This window comes from Nyctereutes procyonoides, unplaced genomic scaffold, assembly GCF_905146905.1.
Source record: "Nyctereutes procyonoides isolate TBG_1078 unplaced genomic scaffold, NYPRO_anot_genome, whole genome shotgun sequence".
Classification (NCBI taxonomy): domain Eukaryota; kingdom Metazoa; phylum Chordata; class Mammalia; order Carnivora; family Canidae; genus Nyctereutes; species Nyctereutes procyonoides.
In genome coordinates, this window is record NW_026575135.1 from 699088 (window position 1) to 721183 (window position 22096).

Below are 22096 nucleotides of genomic sequence, written 5' to 3' on the forward strand. Positions count from 1 at the left end.
GCTCCTTGCCAACCAGACACGGACCAGCTTGGTGGAAGTGGAAGTCCCGTACGACCCCGCACGGCTGCCTCAAGTGTTGGCTTCGTGACTTTTTACCTCTCCAGCGGGTCATGCGCCGCGTCCAGAGTAGGGCCCTAGAGGGCAGTGTGGCGCCTCTGTCCAGGGCCTGGGGGCTCTGCGCCGGGCGGCCGGGCCCCTCTGCCCAGTAGTCTAGCCCGCCCAGGTGCCCTCACGAGGGACCACGGATGGGGAAGCTCAGACGAGAGGAATTTCTTTCTTACAGTTCGGAGGCTGGCGGACGCGGGTGGCCTGCAGACCTCTCGCTGCGTCCCGCGGGGGAGGGGGAGGCATCTTGCTGGAGCCTCATTTGTAAGGCGCCGCTGGCACGCATGAGTTCCACCCGCGTGACCTACTCTCGTCCCGAAGCCCCACCAGGATTTCCATGCCTGAACCTCGGGGGGCCACGGACATTCAGGCCCCAGCAACAGTGCGTTGCCAGCCGCTTTTAAGTACTTTTAGTTGACTCTTCCCCTCACCCTGGGAGCCCGCGTCCCGAGCCTCTGCTCTTCCTACCGTTCAGGTTGCTTTCGAGGCTCGGCTACACGGAGGCTCTTCTGAGGGTTCGCTGACAAAAATGCTAATTGTTGAATGCTAAAAAAGGGTAATAATTATAGCAGCTGTCGTTTGTGGAGTTATGCTGTAAGCCTGGAGGTATGTTAGGCCGCGTTAGAGGTTTTGTGTCTAATCCACGCAAGCGAGCCGTCTTACAGCTGAGGTCAGATAACTCGGCCATGGTCGGGGGCGTAAGTTGGTGGCCCGGAGATGGTGTTCAGCTCTGCGCAAGGGGGGGTCCTCGGGCTGTGCTTGGCACAGTTTCCTCGAGGGGAGGTCACGGGCGGGGTGACGGGTGTGGACTAGCGGGCAGTGGGGATGGAGTTGTGCGGGGCATTCTAGGTGGAGGCACGGGTGTGAGCACGGGTCTGGGGGCACACGCGGCCGGGCTTGGGGAGAGAGCTGGAAGCGAGGCTCCTGGGTGCTGAGGGAGCAGGTGGCGCCTCCGAAAGAAGAACCTGAAGCTGCCAGCAGGGCCTCTGAGCTTCGAGGCCCTAAAAGCTAGGCCCTTGAACGCCTTGCTCACCGGCTTTGGCCTTTATCTGGAAAGTCTGTGCATTTTAAACTGTGCCCCGAGAAGCCAGGGAGAGAGGTGCTGGTTTTGCCGCCTCGCAGGGACGGTTGTGCCTTGTCGGCTGTGCTTGTTCAGGCTTCAGTGCTCGATTTCTTTTGCAGAGAAAATGCTTAGCCAAAAACCTCCTCGTCCGCTGCTGTCAGCGGGGCTGACACTGCTGTCAACAGTGGGGGCTGTTGCAAGTCTGAGCGAGGGGGGTGGCTTGACCCGACCGTAGTCTGGGAGCTCGGGGGCTGGATCCACGGGGGCCAGGCTGGAGGTGAGGGGACCGTTAACGTCCTGCGAATTCTGGCCATTGCTCTCCGACCTGCACAACGCGATTCCATTTCTCTTCAGTCATCGGACATGTCTACTTTGAAGATGTCTGGCCCCATTTCCTGCCTCCTCCTGCTCCGCTGAGCTAAGAGAACAGCTTAGAATTAATATTTAAATTTTGTTCGCTTTTAGACTGATTGAGGACTTGAAGCTGTCTTTGAAGAGCAAAGAAGCTTTAATTCAGTGCCTTAAAGAGGAGAAGTCTCAGCTGGCACGTCCTGGTGAGAGAGTGTCATCTGGAGAGCTCCGAGGACTCTCTGCTGCTCCGAGGGGGGAACAGGAGAGAGGAGCCGAGGTGAGCCCCCGACTCGTCGGGCGGAGGGGACGCACACTCAGGCCCCGCGGTCACACGCAGACTCCCCCAGATACTAGCTCCCCGGCAGCTGAGGAACTAGCGGGAGCCTCCTTTGTCAGGGCCCTGGCGTGGTTCCACGGAGCCAGTTCAGGAAACAGCCCATACCGGCTTGCCTCTGTCTTACCGCGTGTCGCCTTGTGGTTGCCCGGGGACTATTATTTGCGTCCTTTGGGTTTTTGTGGGATAAAACCGAGGACCCGTTTTGCCTCTGGTCAGGCAGTGGGGAAGGGCACCGCCTTGCGCCGGGCCTGGCGGCTGGGCAGCCTGTTCAGCGTGCCGCCTCATTTAATTCTTCTGGCCACTCTGGGAGGTCGGGAGCACGGTCCCCTCGCGGGATTTAGAAACGGGCTTGCCGTAGTTGTTCGAGTTTGCTAGGCTCCAGGAGGTGGGTTCCTAGTGCCGTCCCCCGAGCCTCCCAGAGGTCCTTTCTGCCCCCACGAGGCCGGGCCCACGGCCCGCTGCAGAGAAGGGCAGGTGGGCCGAGCACAGGCCTCCCAGCTCTTGTTGGACCAGGGGTGGCTGCCGCATGTGCTTCATTCACACTGCGGGCCGTTCTAGCTGCTCAGGGAGGGTCGTGCGGCAGTGAGTGCGGCCTGCAGCCTCCCCGGTTAGTTTCTGGCTGCCGTCGGCCCGCATCTCCGGCTCCTCCTTTGAACCCTGGGCCCCGTTGCTCAGTTGGCCCTTTCCATTGTCCAGCGGCTCCGTGGTTCACTGTCGGTGGGACTGGTCATCAGCCCACGTGGCTCGCGTGTCTTCACATTTCTCCTCGCTCGGGTGGGACCTCGGGTGCAGCAGAGAGGAGTGGACACTTAGTCCATGACGTCCACGGCGGTGGGGAAAAGTCAGGAAATGAGATGCCCGTTCTAATCGTTCTGGGGAAGCCGTTGCATTGTGAGTCCCTTCCAGGTGCCAATTAATGCCTTTTCTCAGGCCGCGCAAATGGAGCGCCAGGAGAGACTCCGCCTTGAAGAGAGGATCCAGGTATGCTGATGCCATTAAAAAAAATTATCGGCGATTTCTGCTTGCCTCTTGCTGTATTCTGAGTGCGATAGAGGGTTCGGGTGACGGTCCCTGTCGTCGAGGGAATGCCAGTGCGTGCCAGTCAGGCTTTCAGGACTTCAGAGAAGGCCGCTCAGTCCTGGCACTCATTCTGGGGAGCGGGCGTTCCCATTGTGCGGACGGCACGTGAGGCTCAGACGGGCTCGGAGGAGAGCCAGCGGGGACCCCGGCCTGCCGCCGCTCCGAGTCCCGCAGTCAGCACCGGCCTCTGTGGCGCCTGCCGGCTTAGAAGGCGCTTCCCGTCCATTCGCTCACCTGATTCTCACAACAGCCCGGGAGGGAGGCAGCAGGCTTATCTTTAGAAATGAACTCAGACTCTAAATGTATATGTTCAGTCTCCATCAAACCAAATTCTCTGTTAGCTTTTGTAGCATTAAGGAATGAAATTAATGATCTGTTATTTCCCCCAAATAACCTGGTACGGTTTCAAAGACTCTGATGTGACTGTATTCAAATTCCAGAAGGCATTGGAGTCCTTCCCACAGGAGTAGCTGTCACCGTCTTAACTGATCTGATCCCCTTCTTCTCACCCAACCCTGTTGCCGTGAGCGCTAGCACGTCACTGGGAGCTGCCGCCGCTGCGTTCAGCTCTCCTTGGAAACATTAATCACAGGGTGACAGGAATAAGATAGAATAACTGCATTTGAGTGTGCTCTTACAGATATATTTACAGTGCATTTTGGTTGGAACGCATCAACTTAGTGAATCTTTTTCTAATCTAATTTAGGCACTTCAGGAGGACCTGAGAGAGAAGGAAAGAGAAATTGCTGCAGAAAAGAAAAATAGTCTAAAGAGGGATAAAGCCATTCAGGGCCTAACCATGGCATTAAAGTCAAAGGAAAAAGAGGTATGTGCTGTGTCTGATACACCCGAAGTGAGATTTTTCTTTATTAGTTTCTGCGGCTGGCCTGTCCTACCCTGAATTTTTAGCTTTAGGTGGAGAGCTTATAAGAGAGCTGGGATGAGTGTAGGGAGTGCGGGAAGGGCCCCTTCGTCCGTCCGTCACAGATTGCTCTGCAATGTCCGCCTCAGTGCTGTCCAGGCAAAGGACTGGGTGACTTACACGTGGGTGTTTGAGTTTTCTAGTAGCTGCAGTAACAGAAGCAAGAAGAAACAAGCGGAAGGGACTTTAATAATATATATATATATAGCCCAAATGTTATCATTAAAACAATAGTAATAATGAGGTACTTAGCATCTTTTTAATCTTAGTGTCAGCGCTGACGTGCAAGTGTGATTACAGCACATCTCATTTCGACTAATTAAATTTCAAGTGCTCAGCAGCCACAGGTGGCCAGTGACTACCATATTGGACAATGCCCAGTTTTGTTGTGTTTTTTATTTTTATTTATTTGTTTATTTTTAATTTATTTTTATTTATTTATGATAGACATAGAGAGAGACGGGGCGGGGGGGGGGGCAGAGACACAGGCAGAGGAGAGGGAGAAGCAGGCTCCATGCCGGGAGCTCGACGCGGGACTCGATCCCGGGACCCCGGGTCACGACTTGAGCCCAGGGCAGACGCTCAACCACTGAGCCACCCGGGTGTCCCCAATGCCCAGTCTTTTTAAAAGACAATGGAATTGAGATGAAGGACTTTTGGGAGGCAAGGCCGTGACCATGAACCTGTTAGCTACCTGGGTTGTTACCTTGGGGATCCAGGGTTGTGGCCAATGGTTCCTTGCTATTTTATCTCGTTAGTGTAGCCATCTGTTGTTTTAGTAACTGAGCGAGGCACAGATACAGAGAGGAGACCCCAGCCCTGCTGGCACCTCCAGTGAGGAAGAGAGACCGAGTGAAGGTGTGGTGAGGGGGGGGACGTGCAGGGGGTGTCCAGGTGGGGGGCAGGGGACCCGATCCAGATCAGGGCATGTGTGTGGGGCGGCGCTTGGAGGAGGAGGAGTTTGAGCTGAATCTTGAAGGATGAGTAGGAGTTGGTTGGGGGGGAGGCAGAGAGGAGGACACTGGTGAACCCATTATGTTAGGTGAGAGCCTGACGGTGTTTGTGGAACCAAAAGCATCTTGCGGTTGTCGGCGCATCAAGTGCAGAACATCAGGGAGGCCAGAGAAGAAGCCGCGGAGGTTGCTTGGGGTGGCCAGTGGTGGTGGAATTAGTCACTTCTGGCGCTGTGGGTGGCCTGGAGCTGAAGGCTCTACCAAGCAGATCACATTTTCATCTTAGTGGGTCTCGGGCTGAGTCTGGAGAGTGGATGGTAGGAGGGAGAGAGTGGGAGCAGGGGGCCCAGTAGCAGGGCGAGGGCCTAGAAGGGCTGAGTTAGAGCCGTAGCCGCTGCTGAACGGGGTCCAGGGGCAGGGCGTGTTCAGACAACGAAATCAGAAATAATCATACATCAGAGGTAGATTTGGGGAGGTTTGCTGAGGAGGATGACTTCTGGGCGTCTGGCTGCTGTGACTGGGATGTGGTGGCGCCACCAGCTCAGTGGACAGCATGGAAAAGGGCAGGACGGCAGGGTGGGTGAGGCGATGGCGGTGACGAGTCTGTTCACAGCGTGTGTGGAAGGGAACGAACAAGGCTGAGGATGGGGACGCAGGGGACGTCGGTTCTTCAGGGTGGGGAGAGGAGTGCACAAGGGACGTAGGACGAGGCGAGCCAAGGGACTGCGGTGCTGAAGAAGCCGAAGAGGGGAGGCTCTGAGTGATCACCAGGGGGGTCCGAGGCCGCCGACACGTGGCTCATGGTACTCAGGGAATCCACCACCGTGAGATTTGAGAGTTGAGCCCCGCGCTGGGGCCCCGGTGGAGGGGCAGCCACGGGGGCTGGCAAAGTCTCGGGCGTGGCCGCGGGCGGAGTGGGCTGCAGCAGGACGAGAGACTCTGGGGGTGGCCAGGCCGGGGTGCTGGGGGTGGCCTCTACGGACAGCCGTGGTCCCGGGCTTTGGCTCAGGCGGCCGTGACTTTAGCACCGGTCCCCGTCACCTCATCTAGCCCCACCGATGCTGGAGTTTGGGGAGTCATCTCCTCCTCTCGTGGTCACGGGAAGGGTCTCCCTCCAGAGAGGAGCGCCTGCCTCGGGAAGGCAGGCGGGAAGCCCGTGATCAGAGGCTGCACCGTTGGGCAGGAAGAGCCCTGACGTGCGCACAGCAGGCGGAGTCCAGTTGCATCCTTGGCTGCTGTTCTTCTTTTACCCAGGTGGAAGACCTTAGCCGTGAAATGGAAGAGCTCAGTGCTGCCCTTGCGAAAGTCACAGACGCCCCCCAGGAGGCACAGACACAGAAGCTCCAGGTAAGCGGTCACCTGGCTTGCGGGCGGCCACGCCCTCTGTCCTTCCCCTGCTGAGGGCACGACTTTGCAGCTGGGAGGACCCCGGCAAACCCTGCGTGGCCGTTAGGGATGGAGTTGGCCGTCCCATTGGAAGACATTCCCTCCCAGCTCTGGAGGCTTCGCCAGGCCTCGTCAGTGTGATCATGGTGGTGGTGGCAGCGGCCCCACCGTTAGTGCTGCGCTCGTTCTGTGCCCACAGCAGACCACGCAGGACATGTGTCGTCCCGCATAATCTTCACCGCCCTGTGGAGAAGGTAGGTCGGCCTCTGCTGGATTTGGGGGGTTTTGAAGCTCAGGAGTGTGGGCAGCTTATTCACTGTCACGCAGCTCGCAGGTGGCAGGCCAGGCTTCGAGTGTAGTAATTGCTGATAGTGACCGCCGGTGTGAATGGATCACAAGCCGTGTGCCCAGCCCTGTGCCCAGGGCCCTGTGCGGATTGGCCCACAGGCTCTGTACAGCAGATCGCAGAGCAGATGCTGTCAGGGCCCGGGCTCGGGGTTGAGCGACTTGCACAGGGCCATGAAGGGGGTAGGGGAGAGAAGGGGAGAGAAGGGGAGAGAGCCAGGACTTGCGCTGGAGCCGGTCTCACTCCCAGACCTGTGCTTCCACCTGCCCCGCCCCTACCTCCCCTCACCTGGCTTCTAGAGTCCGGCTGCCTCCTGCCAGGTGTCACGTCCACACCTTGATGACCTGACCTGCCCTTCCCCCTTCTGTCCCCCAGCGTTGTACTCCAAGGACTCCCGCTGGTCACTGCCGTGATGTTCCGCCTTTCTGCTTAATTTTAGTTTTGTGTTTTTAATTATTTTAATATTTTCTTGCCATCTTCCTACACTTGATCTTAGCCAAAAGGCCGAGAAGCGATTCTTGCATCTTTCTAGTTTCTCTCTACAGTGTATCCCTGTTACTAATGATGAGCCAATGGCGTTCCACCCTCTGAATAAGCCCATACTGCTTCAAACTCTCCCTGCCACCCCTTCCTCCCACCGTGTATTTTTGGTTATAAAGTAGAAGTTAGAAGCTAAATCTAATGCAAGACTGCTTGATTCTTATGATTCATGTCCCACGTCTCATCTTTTGCAGAGCTCTGGTTCATGGAAAGAATAATTGAAGTAATTTGGTTTAAATCATGGTGCACTAGGAACATAGGCAAGTCTCTCCCTGGGGATCTCAGATTTGCCTCCCCCACCGTGTGGTTGGAAGTGGAGCTGAGATGGCACCGAGGTGGTTTTCTTTTTCCTCCTTGCTCTGAAAACAACAAGTTTTAAAGGCTGAATTCTTAGTAAACCGTTGATATTTCCTACTGCTTGAGGAAAGAAGTATGTTGCCGGTTGACAAGCAGAGAGACCAGACGGACATCCTTATAATCGTTGATGTTGTGCTCGTTATGTTGGGCCTTGAAGGAAAGAAGGTAGCCTTCTGCATTCACTGTTACCCTGATTTATCACCTACACTTCTTAATTTCATAACTGTCAGTCCTAGGCGAAAGACTTTCAGAACGATTTTTGAGGTCTTGTCACTCACAGCCTTGGCCGGGCTTCTTGGCTTGCAAGATAGCAGAGGTCATGAACTGTGCGAAGTCCTCGGGTTGTGCTCGCCTGCCGGGCTCTTCCCAGGGTGCGCATTTAATCCTCATCCACAGAGGTAGCAGGTTTGCTGGTTTGGCAGGTTGTTGGGACTTGAACTCAAGCCTGACTCCAAAATCTGTGTTTTTACCACTGTTCTGATTGTGTATGTGTGTGCGCGTACGAGTAAATGCACACAGTGTGCTTATATCGGCTGTTTCGTTACAAGGTCTACGTAGTTTGAATTTGCATGGGCCCTTGAAAATGCATTTTCTTTTATATAGTGGGATTTTTTGGGATGTCATGTGATTTGAGCTAATTGCAGCTTGAGTGGAGTAGCCAGAGTTCACAGGGTTGGCAGTAAGCCTGGCATTGAGACAGCAGGTGTGATATTCACATTCTTGGAGGGGTTGCCACAGTGCAGAGATGTGAATTCTGGTCACAGGTGGGACTCTGTGAAGCCCACAGTGTGGGCTGCCTGCTGCTACCTCCGGGCTCATTGAAAAATACATATTTTCAGATTGGAAATACAGGTTTTCCCCAATATCCAAAAGTAGACCTTTCGTATGAAATGTTCATAAGGTAAAATAGCATAAAGCGAAGAAGCACTTACCATTAACTTGCATGGAAAAATTTTTGAGCATTCTCAGACCTCAAAAACCACTTCTCTTTTTTTAGGCTTTTCTGACACCTTAGGACACATCATCCTGCTAACAGAAACACGAAATAAATCAAGATAAAGCAGATGCTTGCAAGTCACTGCTGTTCAGAGCTCTGGTGGCCTGAGATGCTCAGTGTAGTTCCAGGGAGGGCTTGTGGTGGGGCCGCCCTCACTGCTCCGGGTGCGGGCTGCCTCTAACGGCTCGCTGCAAAACCAGCGCAGAATGCGCTTTCACTTTTTTTTTATTTTTTTTATTTTATCGAAGTGTACTCGACACATAATATTATATAAGTTTCAGGTGTAAAACATAGTGATCCAACATTTATATGTATTACAAAGTGATCACAATGAATCTAGCTACCATCTGTCACCACACGTAGCTGTTACTGGTGTTATCAGCTGTATTCTCTGTGCTGTAGTTACACCCTTGTGACCTCTTTTATAACTGGAAGTTCGTACTGTTTATTAATCTCATTCATTCCTCTCTTTTGCCCATCTCTTCACCCCCCTTCTCCTCTGACAACCATTGAATTGGTCTCTGTATCTGCAAATATAACTTGGTGCCTTTTCCATAGAAGTGCAGGTCCTTCTCTGATTTCTCTTGGTTAGCGAAAACAGGTGCTCTGTAGGTCTTCTGGGGCCTAATGCGAACTTTGGGAAAGTATACCTGTGCATACCTCTCCCTGCTCAGCTGTAAAAGTAAAACTGCACGTTGGAGGAATTTAAAAAGTACTTAAGACAGTGGAAAGAGGTTGATAGATGTCACCAGTAAAGTCATGTTTAAAGATGTGAGTTGACTTTTTGCTTATTTATACTTACATAGAACCTTTTTAAAAAAATATTTTATTCATTTATTCATGACACCCACACACACACACACAGACAGAGATGCAGACAGAGGGAGAAGCAGGCTCCATGCAGGGAGCCCGACACGGGACCCGATCCCGGGTCTCCAGGATCACACCCTGGGCCCAAGGCAGGCGCCAAACCGCTGAGCCACTCAGGGATCCCCTACATAGAACCTTTGAAACAGTAGATAGGATCATATTACCTATTTTAATCTATAATCTTTTTTTTATCTAGAATTCTTATCATGACAGTATGTATAGATCTATTCACTCCTTTTTAAAAATTTTCATTTTTTAAAAAATTTTCATTTTGAAATAATTGTAGACTCACATGCAGTAGATTTCTGTATACTTTTTCTGGTTCTCCCAAAGGTGATGTCTTGCCTAACGTTAGTAACGATATCACAACCAGGACGTCGGCATTGGTGCAGTCCACGGTTGTTACTCAGATTTCAGCGGTGTGACATGGACTTGTGTGTGTGTGTGTTTATCCCTATGCTCTCAGACAGCCTCAGGTGGTCCACTGGATGTATGTAACCATATTACTTTACTGGAGAACATGGTGGGGTGGGACATGTATTTGAATCTTGACTCTGCTCTTCACTATCGCTTGGGCAAGATATTTGAGCTCTCGCAGCCTTCTTACCCATCGTGAGATGCGGATAATCACACTTAGGTCACATAATCCTTACAAGGACTACTCGAGACCGTGTATCTGGGCACAGGTGGTAACTTAGTAAATGTTGTTAACTCATTCTTAGGTTGGGTAGTATTAAAAAAAACAATGTTGGGGACGCCTGGGTGACTCAACGGTTGAGCGTCTGCCTTTGGCTCAGGGTGTGATCCCATGGTCCTGGGATCGAGTCCCGGCATTGAGTCCCGCGTCGAGCTCCCTGCACGGAGCCTGCTTTTCCCTCTGCCTCCATCTCTGCCTCTCTCTCTCTGTGTCTCGCATAAATAAAGAAAAAAGAAAAAAAAAAAAAGACTTCCACCTTCAAGCTGATACCTGCAACAATGTTCTTAATACTTAGATATTAAAAAAAAAAGAACGTTGTGTAGTATTACCTTCTGGCATTGAAATACAGTAGTTCCTTTGGTCGATTTTTCAAATTCTCTGTTAATGGTGTTAATGGTGTTCTGCAAGTAGCTTTTAGTTTGAGGAAACTCTCCATATTGTCTCTTGATTGGGAAAGGAAGATCATGCAAGTGCTGGAGAAGGGGAATTAGATTTGTTGAGCCTGCGTTCCTGGACACGAGACTTCAGTTATCCTGTTTAATCTTCAGGACGGCCGTGTGAAATAGAGATTTCACAGACGAGGGAGCGCAACTGCAGAAAAGTTAACTCCTCCCAAGTCACAAAGCTAGAAGTGGGCTTTGAACTCTGGGCTCTGTGAGTCTCTATTAAACTCCTCATGTGGGATCCCGGGTGGCTCAGCGGTTTGGCGCGCCTGCCTTTGGCCCAGGGCGCGATCCTGGAGACCCGGGATCGAGTCCCAGGTCGGGCTCCCGGTGCATGGAGCCTGCTTCTCCCTCTGCCTGTGTCTCTGCCTCTCTCTCTCTCTCTCTTTGTGTGAGTATCATAAATAAATAAAAAAAATTAAAAAAAAAAAAAAAAACTCCTCATGTGTCCGCACTGTGGGGAAGGGTGGTTTGGCTCAGACGGTGTTTGGCCTGAGTAGGTCTAATTGCGCCAAACGTTTACCACCTGCTTGTAAGCACCCCTCTGATGACATGGAATTCAGAAAGCAGGGTGTCGTGCAGAAAAAGGTAAAAAACTTTCCAAAGTGTCTCAAAGGGCCATTTAAGGAAAATTGAACTTGGAAATTATCTTCATGGTGTGAGGATGAATCTGAACTTTTTAAAAGAGGCTCTGTCATTGTTACTTGCGCGATAGCCCACAGAACGTTCATCACTTTATAATAACGCTTACTTTAATTGTCGCTGTGGCTGGCCTGTGTTTAACAAGCTCCTAATTGGTGTTCCTGTCTCTAGCCTTCCCTTGTTTGAATTCAGTCTTGTTTTAATTCTTGCTAGTTTATTGGTGTTAATTGGGAATCTTCACTGGAATGGGCGAGGCAGTATAGCGCTGTGGAGAGAGTCCCAGATTTAATCACTTACGGTCTGGTGACGGGCTCGTCATTCTGAGCCTCACTTGCTTAGGTAGGGACAGTGACGTGTACTTTGTAGGGTTGGTCATGGAAATAGAGATACAGTGTGTGCAAAAGCACCTGGTTTAGCTCCAGTGCTTAATAAAAGGTAACGGAAAATTGCTCAAGATGAGCATTTTTCCTATCATTGTTTATCTTCTTTTGCTTTTTGAGTTTATTTACGTAAGCATGGCCCCAGATACTTTTTTTTAGGCCTTGTTTTAGGCCTTGGTTTCCTACTCTTTTTAAAACTTTTGATTTTAGGGCACCTGGGTGGCTCCGTCGATTGAGTGTCTGCCTTCAGCTCGGGACATGATCCCAGGGTCCTGGGATGGAGCCCCACGTGGGGCTCCCTGCTCAGCGGGGAGCCTGCTTCTCCCTTTCCCTCTGCCCTCCCTCTGCTTTTGGGCTCTCTCTCACATAAATAAGTAAAATCTTTAAAAAAAAAATTGTTGATTTTTAAGGGAAAGTAAAACAGAAGCTTCTCTAAAACCCACTTTGGAATGTGAATGGGGTTCCTCCTCAGTCTCTGTTGCAAGGTCCTAAATAGCAGTGGAGAAACACGAGATGGCCCCACTTCTCCAGGATTAACAGTGGCTGTAGCCCGTCTCTCCTAACAACTAGGACTTGACCGGCGATGGTGGTGGAGCTGGATCTCCTGGAAAGGCCAAGAGGCCGGAGCCAGTCCCTTTACCCTATGGTCTGAATTGTGGCCTTGACAGCTCACGTGTCCCTTGCTTTTGCATTTTTAATCATGAGCCTTTGTCCAATCCAAAGAACGGATTAAAAAAAAAAAAAGTTTATTTTCTCCTAAGTATTATATATGCTTCAAATTTTCTTTCGGGAGACTAGAAAGGAGGAAAAAAAATGGGGAATCAGGAGATCACGTAGCCACACTGTTCACATCTTGATGTGTTTCTTTCTCGGCTTTCTCCTCTGCATAGATTTTATTTTTTAGAGCATTCAAATTTAATCTTCTATTTTTTCATATCGTGTTGTGACTTGGAATGTCCCCATGTTACCTTCATTTTTCCTGTTAAAGTAAATCTGTGATGGATGACTTTGTGCATAAGGCTTTTCCCCCTTATGTTTTGGATTCTTCTCCTGAGATTGAATCCTGGGAACGGAATCATCAGGATGAGTGTGAACATGTCTGTCCTGTATACACACCCTTGATGTATGTAATCTGTCCACAGAAAGTTACATTAATTCACATTCCTGCCAGTGTATTTCTGGGCTTCTGGATGCCCGGTCAGTTCACAGAAAGTTAATATTAATTGTGTTGCTTCATAGTAAGTTTGCCAGCACTGGATATTCTCATTAAAACAATCTTGTTAAATGAAAGCTTGTTTTAATTTACTCTTTTTGGTTATTGGTGAGTTACAGTATTTTTTCCAAATGCTTGACAATTATATATGTATTTTCTACTAAACTGTAATGATGAAGTAAGGATGTTCTGGACATAATTAACCCTTGGACTCTGCTGAATTTACAGCCGCTCGCGGTGGCCACGCAGCTGCCACACTGACCACTTCTGTTTCTCCAGGCGACTTTGGGTGTGAGCCGCTCCAACCTCAGCGAGCTTTGCAGGCGCTTGATCCGCCTCTGCTTCTCAGATGGCTCTTCGTGTTCCACCTTTTACAGATAACTTGGTGGAGTTGTTTTTCTTTTTTAGACCGTTATAAAAGTAACATGCTCAGTAACCTCAGAACATTCAAAAGAAGTGAAGGAAGAAAATCGCCCATGTACCCACCCAACTTAAGGCAGTTTCTGACATTCTGTGCTTTTCTTTGTTGTCTTAAAAAAAAAAATGCGTCTTTTATACAGTTGTAGCCTCTTCCCCCCGTCACATCAACATGGGGGCATAATCATTACTCTGTGTTATTTCGAAATCTACGTGTTCTTTGTGGTTTGGGTCCTAGAGGTTGTCTACGTTAATCTTTTTCTTCCCTAACTCCCCGTTCCCTACCCCAAGGCGAAAAAGGAGCACAGATTTCTTGGTCTGTTTCATGTGCTACAGAATGAGCTCATCTCCCCTGTCTGCCTCCTCTTCCAGGGGTCTGAAGATTATGAGGCTGCTCTGTTAGAAAAGGTGGCGCTTTTGGCACAGCTGCACTCAGAAAACATCAACAAGAGCGCAGAGAACCACAGACTGCGTAGGAACATTAAGAAGGTCACCCAGGAGCTTAGCGACCTGCAGCAGGAGAGGGAGCGGCTGGAGAAGGACTTGGAGGAAGCCCATCGTGACAGGGGCAGAGGAGACCACACCATCCACGTGAGCAGCATGCTGCGGTCGGGCTGGGGCGCTGGATTGCTGTTTCTGGTTGTAGGGAGATCGTCTCTGCAAGAGACCTAGAAAAATATGAAAAATGTAAAGAAGAAAATATCTCGCTCATCATCTTGGGATTCTTTCTCTGTCTCTCTCACACACACACACACACACACACGCACACACTATTGGTATCAAGCTGAAAATGCAGTTTTGTGTCTTGCTTTTTGTTAATTGAATGTTCTCTTTTTGGTATGTTGCCACGTTATGAGTGTTCTTCAGAAAAACGTTTTTGTTTGTTTTTTGGTGCAAGCATAGTACTTCATCACTTGGATGTGCTATAGTTTATTTAGGCCCTTATGGTAGAATGTTTAGGTCATGAAACTTTTTCTTTTTTAAGGTTTTATTTATTTATTTGCGAGAGACACACAGAGAGAGGCAGAGACAGAGGCAGAGGGAGAAGCAGGCTCCCTGCGGGGAGCCCGACGTGGGACTCGATCCTGGGACCCCGGGGTCACTCCCTGGGCTGAAGGCAGACGCTCAACCACGGAGCCCCTCGGGCACCCCAGTTAAACTTTTTTTGCTTTATGACAAATGTGATAGCAAACATCCTTGTATCTAAATATTTTTCCATTGATTCTTTCCAGATAGAGCTATAATTATTGGGTCAAAGAGGATGACTATTTGAACATTATTATATAGATATACTCAAATTGTTTCCCAGAACGATTGTACCAGGTTTCTCTTTACGAGAGTGATCCTTTTTTAAAGACTATTTTTCAACATTGGATAGCATTTGAAAGATTCTGAATTTGGTAGGCAAAATACAGTTTATCATCTTTGAAAGTTTCTATTACAGGGGCACTGGGGTGGCTCATTCAGTTAAGCATCCCAAGTCTGTTTATTTTTGTATTTTTTATTTTTAAAAGATTTTACTTATCTATTTATTTATTTAGTGGGGTAGGGGAGGGGCACAGGGAGAGGGAAAGAGCTGAAATCCAGAGCCGGTTGCTTAGACATGGGACTCTGTGCTCTGCAGGGAGTCTGCTTGAGGGTTTTCTCTCTCCCTCTCCCACTGCCCCTCCACCTGCTCGTACTCTTTCAGATAAATCTTTAAAGAAATTTTTTAAAATAAATAAATCTTAAAAAAAATTTCTCTTGTATTTAAACTTAAACATTCATTGCCCTGAGAGTCACGTCTAGATGCCTCGCCTTGGTGCAGTTCGGTGGGATAGGGCCTAAATCTGAGTGGTCATTGACACGTTGTGGATGATCTGCTCGGGGACCCTGGGCGGGCAGAGGACCTCTCTCGCGCGGACAGTCGTTGTAGTAGAGGTGTCCGAGGGAGCGTTCAGGTACTACAGTGTAGCTCCCCAGTGGCTGCCACGGGCGTGGTCATCAGGATCCATTGTGTGAAATCCTGACGCTGACCCTGGCACGAGCATTGAAATGCAAACATTCATATGTTTTAACAAAAATATTAATGAACATCAAGGGAACAGTAATGGGAATTTAGAAACATAAAATGTCACTTACAGTTCCACCAGTGACTGTGGTTTTCAGTGTCACCCTTCAGACGTGGTGCCACTGGGCCCTAATCCAGTTAGAGGCTGACTACTGTTCTGTGTTCCTTGATCCTGGACGTTATCAGGGGCATTTCTGCATATAGTGTGGCCTCCAGCCTGATGGCGTTGAATGGTGCACGGTCTTCACTGACTACATTTCACCTGTTTTACTTAATTTCCTGCTCTCTCGGACAGTTTGGTTGTTGAAATGATTCCACAATAACATCCTTGGGCATGTAGACACTTCCCCTTGAATTCCTAGGATTTGAGTGAGTTTACTAGGTCAGATGGTACAAATATTTTATGCTAGTTAATCATGTTGCCGAATTATTTGTGCAGAGGGCTGGCCCAACGTGTGCTGCCACCAGCGATCTTGGAGCATAGCAGTTTACTGTGGGTCATTAAAGTATAGGGTTCCTGTTTGCTATTGAACACCAAGTATACCTGGTTTAGATGTTGATGCAGTGTAAGATGTGACCTCTGAAAGTTTTATCTTTTCTAACAGTGGTGGAGATGTCATATTTGACAAAATGCAAGGCAGCTTAAAATCTATAGAATTAGTGCAAAAGATCCTGGGATTGGAGTAGTCGGGAAACCCTCTGGGGGGAGGTGGCACTTGAGTTGAGCGAGAAGAGTAGGGCTTGAGTTGTGTGCCGCACGGAGGAGGTAAGGAAAAGGCTGGCAAGACGGTCCTTCCACACAGGTGCAGTTGGCGGATCAGTTCTTACTCCCTGACTGCTGGGTAACTTCCTCTTAGTTTAAAATACCTCGTCCCCTGCACCCCCAACTGTCATTAGAAAAAGGCTCATTCAATAGAATTGGGTTGGGGACACACACAGACATCTCCCCCCCCCTCTTTCTTTCTTTCTCTCTGTCCCTTCCTTCCTTCCTTCCTTCCTTCCTTCCTTCCTTCCTTCCTATCCATCCATACACACTTTTTTTTTTTTTTACATTATGACTTACTCTTGGTAAACATTTGAAATAGCTGCATAATATTACATCAGGTGGAGATGCTGTAATTTATTTACCTGTCCCTCTTGTGTCACACATTGTCGGTGGTTCCATAATTCACTTATTCATGTAAACCTTGGTGCTTCTGGAGGACTGCTGGGCTGCCGTGGCTAGCTGATGTATTTCTGTGTAACGTGTGCACATCTTTGTGAGGAGGCAGGGGCTGTTTGGTGAAGAAAGCAAGGGGCATGTGATGAGCGGGGCACTTGGGGTCGAGTATACTGTGGGTAGGAAGGTTTTTTCCCCCCAGTGACAGAAACCCAGCTTGAACTAAGTTAGGCAAAAAGAGAAATGTATTTCCTTGCGTGACTACAGTGCTGGAGGGATGGAGACTGGAACGCTGCTGGGACTGAATCTTGGTCTCTGGGAGCTGCCTTCTTTCTCTCCAGTTCCAGCTGGTTAGACCATCGTTGCCGCCCCGCTGGGGTCACATACTCCCAGTTGATTACATAGGAGGAAGGAGGACTCTCACACTCTGCTGCCCCCACGGCATCCCTGTCAGGATGGCCAGAGGCCCGGCGTGGGTCACATCCCCAGTCAGTCTTCTTTGTCAGAATGTGTGCGTAGGCTCGGGTGCGTGCGCGTGTGAGTCCCGTCATCGACAGCCTCCTCTAGAAGCTCATGTTTGGGAGGGATGAGCAGTTACCTCCAGAAAGGGTTGTGTTGTTTCAGACCAAAACAACCACTGTGTACTCTGTGTGCCTACCTCAGGTGAACATGACCGTGACCCAGAGCTTTCTGGCATCCCATCGGGACTACGTTTGTACATCAGGTTATATATAGGTTTCTGGCAAGATGATCTGGCCATGGCTCCTTTCCTTTTGTGTGTGTACAGCATCACAGTGGTAGCTCTACTTACCTTCTGGTTACGGTATAAGAATTTGGCTGTGTCTGTCTCCTATGAATGTTTCACACCAGACGTGGGGCTTGGCTTGTTCAGCGTCTAGGGAACATGATGGGTGGTGTTTTACCTTATGGTCCTGGGATAAATGCAGAGGTAGAGCCTGACCCGCTGGCCCCACCTGTCTCGTCTGTTTGTTCTATAACAGGCTCTTTAATGAACTTGATTCGCTCACCGGCTGCTACTGCTGCTGCTTGTGGATTGAGACAAACAAACAAATAAGCAGACCTTTTAGTGGCCTCTATTTCTTTCCTTTTTTTTGATGGAGGGGACACACGGGACTTGATCTCAGGACCCTGAGGTCATAAACCTGAGCCAAAATCAAGAGACGGGCGTTTAATAACCAGCTGGGCCACCCAGGCGCCGCTCGTAGCCTCTTCTGTCCCGACAAAGGAAAGGGAAAAGGAAAGGGAGAAAGGGGAAAGAAGGGAAAGGGTCCCACGCATGCAGTCAGCAACATTGAACACTGCGCGGGCCCTCTGTCAGGCAGGGGACGGTTCCATGACGGGTGTGAGCAAAGCCCACGGAAACACAGAGCAGGGAGGTGGCTTGCAGAATCAGAGAGGGCTCTAGGGAAGAGCGACTTGTGAACTGGTTCTGAAGTTCGAGTTAAATAAAGGTTGATTGATGGGCAAGGGGGCGGAGGGTTTTGTATGGACGGTGAGGGCACAGAGGTATGAGAGCACATGGTGTTTTTGGAGAAACAAAACAAGGATGTCTGATTTGATTTGAAGTATTCTGAGGTATTATTTGGAGCTTTAAAGATTGTAATTTATTCTTCTGATGTTTCAAAGACATTTTTAGAAGTTTATGGGAAGTCATTAAAGTGAGATTAAAAATAAAGGTAAAGGCCGTCAGGTCTAGGAACGGGCAGCACAGTGAGTGAGGAGGATGCTCCCTGGTGCATCTGACACAGTTCCGAGGACGGGGGCTTAAATTCAGCTGGTGGCCCCTGGCAGCGGACGTCACGGGAAATCGGCTACAGGGTCTCCAGTGTCTGAAGAGGAACCGCTTAAGGTAAGAGGACGGCTCTGGCCAGCACTCAGGCCCCGGGCAGTCTTGCTCCCCCGGGCTCCTGAAGGGTTCTGGGGGCGGGATGGAGCCTCGGACAGGACGGCCTGCGGCGGGAGCCGTCTCGCGCCGGGCCACGTCCGCGCCTCCCGGGTCGGCGAGCTCGAGTCGCTGGGACGTGTCTGGCTGTGTCCGTTACTCTCGTTTCTTGGACGAGAGCTACCACCCGGACGTGCTGCGGGCCTGCTCGTGGGCGAGCCCCGACCCCGCCTCTGCGGGGGCTGCCGCCAAGCGTCCTGGCGCTGTGGTGGCGCTGCCTGGATTCCCTCTGATGGTCAGCCCACCCGATGCCTCTGGGTGTGATCAAACCATCCTTTGCTCACGATGGAAAGCTTTACTGCCCTGTCTTCGCGCTTACTCTCCGCTTTTCGGGGGGAGGGGGGGACGGTGCCTGTCCGAGCAGGCATCTTGCAGCGGGGGCACGTGACTTCACCATGTCCCACGGCGCCGTCCGAGGCTGTGCCGTGTGCTTGTACCGCCTGTGATTGCAGCGGCCTGTGCCAGCCGACGCCGCGCGCGGGATACTGTGCCGTCGTCGTTTGTTCATCCAAGGAACGTTCGCTGAGCCCTGGCGGTGGTGCGGGCCCTGTGGGCAGGCTCTGGTGAATACAGCTTCGGCTTTTACTTGGGAGGTCCTTCCACAACCAGAGAGGTCCAAACGCGAGGGTCTCAGGGTGGATCCCTGTATTGTATTATATCTCCTTGCCACCAGAGGGACCCACATCCCTGCGAGGACATTCAGGTCTTTGCAAAAACAAACAAAAAGCTGGTGTTCCCAAGTCGGTGTCTTAACTGTGATGCTTAAAGTGTACCGGCTTGAGCGGTTTATAACAGGAATGCTGCTCCGATCGTCACATCCTTGCCCTCATACCTTGGCTTTGATACGTTGTTTGGCTCTAGACACCGAAGGCTCTCCTTTTAGTACTGCACGTGCGTGCATGTGCATGTGCGTGGGTGCGTGTGCGTGTGTGTGTGTGAGATGGAGGCAAACCTTTATTTTAGATTTGCTCCTCTGGCTCAGGCGTTCTGTATGCTACCTGGGCTGCGTGGGGGAAAGGAGCAACGCTAGTCTTTTTCTTCTCCTTTATGAGCAACGCGTACGAGACGTTGGTTTAGCTGTATTCCCCCGACTGCCTCGTAATGCTCTCATCTGTTACAAGACCTGTCATCCGCTGCTCTGACAAGTGTGAGCTTCAGTACCTGGGCACTTAGCTCTGTGGGGATGCATTTGCTGGCTAAAGCCCAAAAATCTAATTAAAGTTGTACCCGTCACCCAGCTGGCTAATCCCATGTGCTTTGACAGGAGCAGGTTTAATTTCAGGGTAGTTCATCCCGAACCCCTTCGGTTTCACATGCGTCTGTTGATGGATAGCTCCAGACGAGGTTATGACAGCGTTCAGAGCACCTCCTGTGATCCGTAGTCAACACACGGCGTTTGGAGGCCGTGTTTGTAGGCTGGTTGGGTCGGCCTAGGACCACAGACCTGAGGGGGCGGGATTCTTCCCAAGGGTCAGAGCTCTCCGTGCCCTGTTTTTGATTTAATCGGGTACGAAGAGTCTGAGCTGAGTCCTCGAAGAACAATACGCAGTTTAAATGGCCTGTGCGGGAGGAGGTTCCTTCCCTGCAATACCCAGTCACTCTTAAGCGAGGCTGAGTGCGGAGACTCGGGTCCGGCTGGGTTTGAGTTCTGGTCCCGTCACCTGCTAGCTGGTGGGCCGTGAGCCAGTAGCTTTGCCTCCCCAAACTGTGGTGTCTGTTTCTTGTTAGAAAGACACGGCTCGGTTGTAGGGATTATCGGAGGGAGGATAGCACTTACGAGCCTGATGCCCGGCACATGTTAGCTGGTCGGTGGAGAGCTGCTGTTCTGATGGCGGAGATGACGCCACTGCCCTGGGGAGGAGAAACTTGGCAGTTTGAGCTCGTGTCTTTGGAGCAGTGGGCAACAGTGCAGGATTTGGGTTCGAATTTTGGTGGTAGCAGGCACTCAAGCCTCTAGGTCAGTGGCTTAACCTCTCTAAACTAAGGTTTTCTCCCCTAAAATGGGGTTGATTATACCTGCTTTCGGATTAAGTGAATGAATAATAAAATTTAACGCACGAGAAAGTGCTTCCTCTGGTTCCTGGCACGTGGAGGTAGATGGCTCGGTGGATCCGGACGCCTCTTCTTTGCTCTTTTCCTGCTTCTAACTGCACAGCAGGTGCTGGCTCAGGACCTTAGCGAACCGCTGCCCCCTAGAATCTAGGGGACACCGTTGACTAATGTAGGTGGCCGCCCCGTCAGCAGCCAGGTCAGCGACGCTGTACACTGCTTCCTTGGTCACCACCCCTCTCCCCTGACGACAGTGCTTGTCTGTCCCTTTCCCGCGACTGATCCCCCAGGACGGGAGGCCGACTGCGTGGAGACTGACGGCCGGCGTCGCATCTCGGTGCTCGTGCGTGGGGCCGGCGGAAGCCGCTCTGAAAGGCTGTTCCCATCCGTTCCACGTGGAGCTGCTGTCGTCTCCCCGGAGCCCAGACAGAAAGGCTTTCCCTTCCCTCTGGTTCTAACTTTATGATTTCTGGGAGTACAGGACTGAATCCCGTCAGCCCCCGTCTCTGGGGGAAGCTAGCCCGGAAATAGAGCAGAAACGCAGACAGAGGGCTCACTGGAGCACAGCACAGGCGAGGCAGGGGGATGGGCCCAAGAGCCGGGGGGGGGGGGGGGGGGGGGCGGGGGGAGCAGTGGAGCTGGGGCTCCGAGGGGGGCCTGGCCCGAGGGCACAGCGAGTGGGCTGGGCACCGTCGGGCCGCCGGGCAGGGGCCTCCACGCGGGCCTGTGAGCTCTCTGGCCGCCCTGCCTCGTTCCAGGGGTTTCCGTCCGTCCGTCTGTCTCAGTGTAGGAATTCCTTGTTCCAGTACGACCCCGTGCAGAGGAAAGCTGAAGGCCCAGCTGCTCGGGGACAAGCGAGGGGGAGGCCTGGTGCCCCCTCCGCCCCGGGGGCAGTGCGGCTCCCAGACCCGGGCTCCAACGCCACTGTCTCATACTAATTCTGGAAATTCTTACATCACTGGGTTCCTATTCCTCATTAAGATTTTGGAGAAGTTTCCTTTGTGTATTTAAAGGGAACCACTGAGCACTCTGACGAGCTTTCTCACAGTGAAACCTGAGAAGGTGGAAATTTGATGGATGAGAACCTTCTCGGTCTCCATCTGGCCTGAGATAAAACAAACCAGCTGACTGCAGAAGGAAGTAAGAGGGCCTGGCTTTTCATTTCTAATGTGATTCTCAGATTATAGGGGTATTTTATTTTTAAAACAATCCACCTTTCCTTCTGTCGGCCTCCCCTGAGAAAGCCCCGATAGGCAGAGGCACGCTCGGCTCGGTGCTGGTCCGGAGGGCACCTGCGAATCCTAGAGGAAAACTGCCCACTAGGTGGAAAGGGAGGCGTCCCAGTTGATGTCGCAGACACGGGTCCCGCTGTGGCAGCGCTGGCTTGAAAGCAGGGTGGGGTCTGCTCCAGGAGAGGGGCTTGCAAGGAGAACAGTGCACCCGGGGCCTTGGCAGGTTCCTTAGGACAGTGGCTTCTTGCATTAAAATCAGGCGCGGATTACCGAGCTTCTCCCCAAGCCAGCTGAGTCAGTTTGGGGAGGAAGGCCCAGAAACATGGAGTGAGAGGGTGCTCACGGCCAGCCCGCCTTGGGCTTTGCTCATCCGGGGCTTCCTGGGCTCGCCCTGAAAAGCCACTGGTTTAGTGAAAAGAACATGAATAGACCTGGTTCCGCCACCTCTGACTCGGGTTAAGTTGCTTGAGTACTTTGAGCCTCCGTTGCCGACCTGCGGGTGGGCTGCACCGCTGCTGCCTTTCGGGGTTGCAGGGGGAGCTGC

At 51.2% G+C, this 22096-nt stretch overlaps 1 protein-coding gene and 1 pseudogene across 6 annotated transcripts in view; one reads left to right on the forward strand and one right to left on the reverse strand.

The window, feature by feature from the left end:
• CDK5RAP2 (CDK5 regulatory subunit associated protein 2) overlaps positions 1–22096 on the forward strand; it is a 166774-nt gene that overhangs the window by 55001 nt on the left and 89677 nt on the right. For 4 of the 6 annotated variants that reach the window (XM_055301775.1, XM_055301770.1, XM_055301772.1 and 1 more), the window contains 5 exons: positions 1634–1796; positions 2763–2837; positions 3643–3762; positions 6066–6158; positions 13472–13690. In XM_055301775.1, coding sequence (XP_055157750.1) covers positions 1634–1796; positions 2763–2837; positions 3643–3762; positions 6066–6158; positions 13472–13690 — 670 coding nt within the window. The remainder of the gene's footprint in view (positions 1–1633; positions 1797–2762; positions 2838–3642; positions 3763–6065; positions 6159–13471; positions 13691–22096) is intronic. The other 2 variants (XM_055301771.1, XM_055301774.1) reach the window with 1 other exon arrangement.
• On the reverse strand, positions 6978–7059 carry LOC129495328 (U2 spliceosomal RNA; annotated as a pseudogene).